At 43.2% G+C, this 6,000-nt stretch overlaps 1 protein-coding gene across 9 annotated transcripts in view; it reads left to right on the top strand.

The window, feature by feature from the left end:
- The first annotated feature begins 287 nt into the window (after positions 1-287).
- The window catches only part of robo2 (roundabout, axon guidance receptor, homolog 2 (Drosophila)), a 155,017-nt gene continuing 149,304 nt past the window's right edge, over positions 288-6,000 (top strand). For 2 of the 9 annotated variants that reach the window (XM_085379670.1, XM_085379668.1), the window contains exon 1: positions 288-1,073. In XM_085379670.1, the coding sequence (XP_085235796.1) occupies positions 1,019-1,073 (55 nt within the window). In that variant the 5' untranslated portion in view covers positions 288-1,018. The remainder of the gene's footprint in view (positions 1,074-6,000) is intronic. The other 7 variants (XM_085379666.1, XM_085379669.1, XM_085379672.1 and 4 more) reach the window with 5 other exon arrangements.

Raw genomic sequence — 6,000 nt, 5'->3', positions numbered from 1 at the left:
TAAATAAGATGCTTAAACTCCTTGATGTCTTAAGATAACATTGTTCTCCAACATCCAGCCCTGTGGTGAACAATGACTGCACTTGAGGCTGTAAACGTATAAAAAGTTAAACTCCTAATGTGTAAACATTCAAATATGTGTAAAGTGGTTTTATGGCTTTATTATCCTCCCTCTTTCTCTCTCTCTGCTTGAAATGCTTATCTTGATTATCACAACTTAAGAGAGATTCGGGCTGACATCCAAACTCTCCTCGTTCTCAAACCACTAGGCTGCTCTCTCTTCGTCTCGCTCCTGATTTCGCGAACCGATCCTTGTTTTGTGCGAGTGCGTCGAGCTTCAGTGTGGTGGGCTGCGGGCTGTGCGCAGAGACCGTGCGCTCCTAGCGGCCGCGCTGTTGAAACCCAAAGGCAGAAAGAGAGGAGGATGTTGAACTGTAGAATGACTGTACATTTACAGCGCTGAGCACATGGGTCTTTCGGGAGCTGCTTCTCGCTACAATAACACAACTTTCTGGAAATGCATGATAGCTGAAGTTTGGTTTGCTGCCGAGTCGTCTCTCCAACTATGGAGACGTCGCTGAAGATTTGAAAGGTGCCAGAGACGCGTCTCAAGGACCCGATAACGAGCGGAGAAGTATAGATACTATGCTGTGTTTTCCAGTGTGGACTTAAATTACCTTTCTTTCAGACTCTGTTCGTTACAGCGTGTACAGTAGGTCATCTTGTCAAACAGCAGAGACTGCAGAGGAACTCACGGGGCAAGCAGGGATAATATCCAAAGACCGAGAGTTTGGATTCAAGGTTCGCTGTGTATTTACATCCCGCTCTGCTCCGGGTAAACTACTACTTTAAATGGATCCTCTCTGTTTCTGGACCTTAACACTGGCTTTTGTCAGTAAATAGGGCCCATCCATAACTCCTAGAAACACGGAATTGACTTGATTGTCATTTTGGACATCTTTCTTTCTGTAGTGAAATCGAGGATTTACGCGCCCGCCGTGGATGGTTAATATGCTAGTATGGGTCCGCTAGCGTTCATCCTTGTCAGTGGACTACTGTATTTTCAAGTTGATGGTAAGTTACTAAACGCGTTGTTGTGTAAAACTCCTTAAATATATTATAATGTTCTGTTCTTCCCTGACTCCGCAAGTCCCTGCCGTGCAACACCCAGTTTAAAGCCAATTTTGTTTCTCATTTATTTTACAGTTTAATTATTATAATAATAATAAGTCGCCATCAGCATTGGCTTTTGGGTGATAACATGACGAGCTTGTGGAGTTTTTATTTAAATGAATTTACATCTCCTCAGTGCTTATTTTTCATTTTCTTCTCTTTTTTCATCCACTAAAGTCGAAGCAAAAAAAACGAAGAAATGCTTAAAACCAACAAAAAAGCTCCTCCCAAGAGGCTAAAATCGGAGCAAAGATTAGGTGTATTTTCTTTTTATATGCAACAGATGAGAAAAAGCTGTTCAATATAATATAGAACCATAGCTCATACCATGACAGAACACTTTAAATGTGTTTTGAAACACTTCTGACTGTGACACAGGTTTTAGAGAAAGCTGAATATAAATGATTTCCAGGTTCTGTCACAGCGGCTACAGGTATTTCCATTGCAGAGGTGAGAGAGACCCTTTTGGAAAAGGAAAATACAGAACGTATCAAACATATGAGATTCGATGTGGTATAAATGGAAGTAGTGCTGTATAAAACAGACAGTAGCCTAGTTCTGCTCTGTAAATTTGGGGGTCATTGGCCTGCTTCTTATATATGCTATGATTGTACAATACTCAGTGTCTGCACTCTGCACTACATGGCGTGGTTTCTGTGCTTTAGGTTTTCAGAGCTGTGGTTGTGCATTGTGGTGTAAGCTGACCTAAACCAAATCTGGAACAGTGCCACAGTTTATTATTTCCATTTGTTTGATTAATGTTTAATGATGATGTGGATTACAGACAAGATTGATTCATTTCTGCAGCCAAAAGCTCCTGCCCTCTTGATCCAGTCTACCACTGAGTGCCCAGTCAGCATCTTTATATTACATGCTTCTCAGGATTCTCTGGCCTACAAGGGAACTAGTTTAATAGAGGAATTAAAACAGCTTCAGCTAGAGAGTTAATGTAATGACTCACAGCAATCATCAAAATAGGACAGCTTAGGTGACGGAAATCGTGATTGGAATGGGTCCAACCTGTGACTGGCGAAACGATAATCGGTATTAAGATGTATTACCTTCAAATTCCGTGGTCTGCTTTCATTTTAGTGCTTCTTTTGAAAAGGACACACCTTTTTTTCAGTGGTCTTGCACACTGTCTGCACAGACAATCAGAGGCTTATAATCAAAGAATGAGAAAAGAATACTTCTGACGAGTCTCGTGCTGGGTCATTATATTATCATACGTGAGTGATGATTCACACATATGTTTGTATTGCATTGTTTGCTCAGCTTATCCATATGTGAACCAGTTTTTTTTGTTGCCCCTGAATGCAAGAGTCTGTAAGGTCCCATTTTTTCTTTTCTTTTGCCTGTCAACCCACGCTTTTGTTCCTCACAGCTGCAAGTTTTGGTTCTGAAGCGTCTTAGTTCAGTGTCCACGTTTAGTAGTTTGCAAATCAAGTCTCCTTTCTTCTGGGAATTGAATTTTTTTTCCCCTTGGCCTTTTTTGGTGTTTTTTACTCTGTTCAGCCACTGGTTGCTAAGCAGTAGCTGATGGCATTGCTAGCTGGACAGAGAGAGAGAGAGCACATCTCCCAGGGAGCAGTGGATCTTCCCAATCATTTGCCTGTCACCCTCCTCCCCCCTCTGTCTTGCTCTCCTATTCCATCCCAGCAGAACTCACCCATCACCCAGCCTTTTAAGAGGTAATCTTAGGGTCCATGGAGAGGGAGGAGCTTCCACTAAGAGTCCACTTGGGCAGACAAAAAGGCCTGGAGTTGCATTCACTGGGCTGCATAGCCAACAAAGCCAAGACTTGTGAATGGCGTCAGTCACTGTTTAGTGTGCTGTGATTAATACTGCTAGTGTGCAGGAGAGGACTGATACTGGGAGGGAATAGGTGGAGAAAGTGGATGTGTGTTGGCTGTTGTTGGCCAGAGTTGGAAGACATTTAGTGACCCGAGACAAGTTGTGCATCTGAAAACAGTTTTACCACAGTGTGTGGGGTTTTTTTGTATGAAAAGGCCCACTGCAGTAGGATATACTTTCTGGAATACACATGTCTGCAGCTGTTTTTGTTATCTTACAAACTCTGCTGTGTTGCTTTTGAAGCTGGTTTAGAACATGCTTTGCATAGTGGACATGCACTCCTGACCCTTTGCTATTTTGAGATCTCCTGCATGCCTGTGTCTGATGTAGGAGCTGGTGACATCACATTCATCCTGGGTGATACACCAAGAGGTGCTGAAATAAGGACCAACTTAAATATGTCAAGGAGGCTGTTTAGATGGCCGCTTGGGGATGGGGTCGTTTCTGTGGATAGTGTGTAGTTTTTGATTCACCAGCGGGGTTGGGGCTTCACTAATGCTGAGTCAAGAGAAACTCAAACCAGGAGAGCGCGCGTGTGCGTGTGTTATGGAAAGGAGGAGGGACAGAATGGGTGCAATCAAATCTAAAAACTGAGAGAAGAGTGGTTTAACAATACAATCTTTTAAATATAAATTGCAAGGCTGATGCTTTATTACCGAAGAACACTGCAAACTAACAACTCTGTTGATGGTTATGATTAAATGAGAGAGGTTTATAGTGCTGGCCTATAATGGAAAGTAAGCCCAGATTAAAATAGTCTAGGTGAATGATGAGGCAGGCTGAGGTCATTGTGTAAGAGCCATTGCGATTCGTGCCCCAAATGTGATTGTTCTGCTCGAGCTGGCAGTGTTTAGGCAGTGTTATTGTAATTGCGGTTCATTTGCTGGAATGGTGTTGCTGTAATGGTGAACCTTCATCTCAAATGTACAGGAAAGTCCCCTCTCTACTGTCTCCCATAGTCTCATCACTGTCAAGGAAGTCGCCTTGCTCTTCGCCATGAAGCGCTACTGTTTATTCTCTGATTAACATCAAAAATGAGTTAAGACAACAAGACTGAAGCTGGTAATCATAATACAAAGTGACAGAATAGGGAACGAGGAAATGGGATGCGGTGAGCACTTGTCCAGTAAAAATCAGCTTCCTGATCCTTTTGTGCCATTTAAGTGATAAGTGTTACTTGGCCGGTAACGTTGTCATGTCATCTCCTATGATGTTTTAACAGCCAAGTCTGGCTGCTCAGTGGTTCGTGTTTCAACAGCGATCACTTCACACATTCAACACGTGATAGAGTAAAGTTTGAGCTCTCCATAATTCTTTTAAATCACAAAAATAATGCCGTGTGATCACTGAGATATAAGAGGATTCACAGCTGTTTTAAATTCTTGAAACACGATAGGTAGTGTCTTTGCAGTTTCATGGTGCAGATGTGGGAGAGAAAATGTCAGCTTCAGACAATGCACATGGCTGGTTTTCCTCTAAGACCAGCAAAATGGAGGGAAGGTAATGCCACTTTTCCCTGTTTTACCTCCGCTTTATTAAGCCCCAGTCAAGCATACCCCTGACATTTACAGAGCGGAATTGCACAGAGAAAAAGACAAAATAACTGAGAGATTACAACAGGACCAAGTAGAGGTTTAACACTGTTAGGTAGACAGCTAGTGTCTTTCCTCCCACAATATATATTTTCAGATCTTCCCACAGTCTTGCTCTTCCCCTGTATCTCACGTACACACATACTGTCATTGCTCAGGTATCCCATCAGTGGCGGTGTCAATGAGGGTGGAATTCAAACAATGAGGAGTTTATTGTACACCTGTGATAGGAGCATAAAGTGGGAGTGTGTTTAGGTTGGGGTGGGGGAGGAGTGATATGATGACTAGAGATGACTAAAGCAGGTAAAACAAGTGGTAAGGGCCTTCACCTGTCTCACACACCTGTACTTATAGAATACACACCTGTGCTTACCGCCTGGGCCCCAGAGCACAGATATAAGCCTCAGTCTGTTCTGTCATCGTCTTTGTTTCGCAAACAGCAGATTAAAAGTTGTAAGGGGGCCAGCAGTAAATAAAGGTGCCGTTATATAAATCAGGATGTGCAGGATGTGTTACTCATTTACACTGTGGAGTTGATGAGCAGTCCTATCAGGAAAAATGTAACTGTCGTAAGAGCACGGCAAAACAACATGACATAAGGACTGAGTATAACAGAAGCCGGTAGTGATGTGAACATGGAAGGGACTGAGTGTTTGTCTTATCTGTGTTTTCATGTTCCAAGCTGCACTGAAATGTTTTTGGGGAAAGCATTTATTTACTCTGTGTCCCGTTGCCCTCACCCTGCCCTCTGTTTGTCTGTCTCGCAGCAACCTTCAGATAGGAGGAAGGGATGTCAAGGTTGAGTGACTCATGGAAGTACATGGAACTGTATAATCCATGCTTTTAGGATAAAGCCCCCTACACAAACAAACACAGATACACAAATCCACCGTAAACTTACAGACCATACAGATCTATACTGGCAAACATAAAGTGATTGCAGGAGGATAAAGCAAGAAGAAATAATGCACAATTACAACGGTTCAGATAGAGGGGGGAGGAGGTGGAGGTGGAGGTGGTCAACAAGTACAAGTACCTCGGGCTGTGGGTGGACAATAAACTGGACTGGTCATGCAACACAGAGCACCTGTATAAAAAAGCCCAAAGCCGACTGTACTTCCTCAGGAGGCTGAGGTCTTTTAACATCTGCAGGAAGCTCCTGAGGATGTTTTACCAGTCGGTGGTTTCTGGAGTACTTTTCTATGCTGTGGTGTGCTGGGGGAGCAGCACAGCAAAGAAGGACTCATCCAGGCTGGAGAAACTGATCAGGAGGGCTAGCTCTGTGGTCGGCATGAAGCTGGACACTCTGGTGACAGTGGCAGAGAAAAGGACATTAAAGAAACCGATGGACATTATGGACAATGCTGGGCATCCTCTGCACA

The sequence above is a fragment of the Rhamphochromis longiceps genome, linkage group LG14 (assembly GCF_057381845.1).
Source record: "Rhamphochromis longiceps isolate RC_006_pf linkage group LG14, R_longiceps_female_GT1.1, whole genome shotgun sequence".
Lineage (NCBI taxonomy): Eukaryota > Metazoa > Chordata > Actinopteri > Cichliformes > Cichlidae > Rhamphochromis > Rhamphochromis longiceps.
Note: the sequence above shows the minus strand (reverse complement) of the source record. Positions and strands in the feature narration are given on the sequence as shown.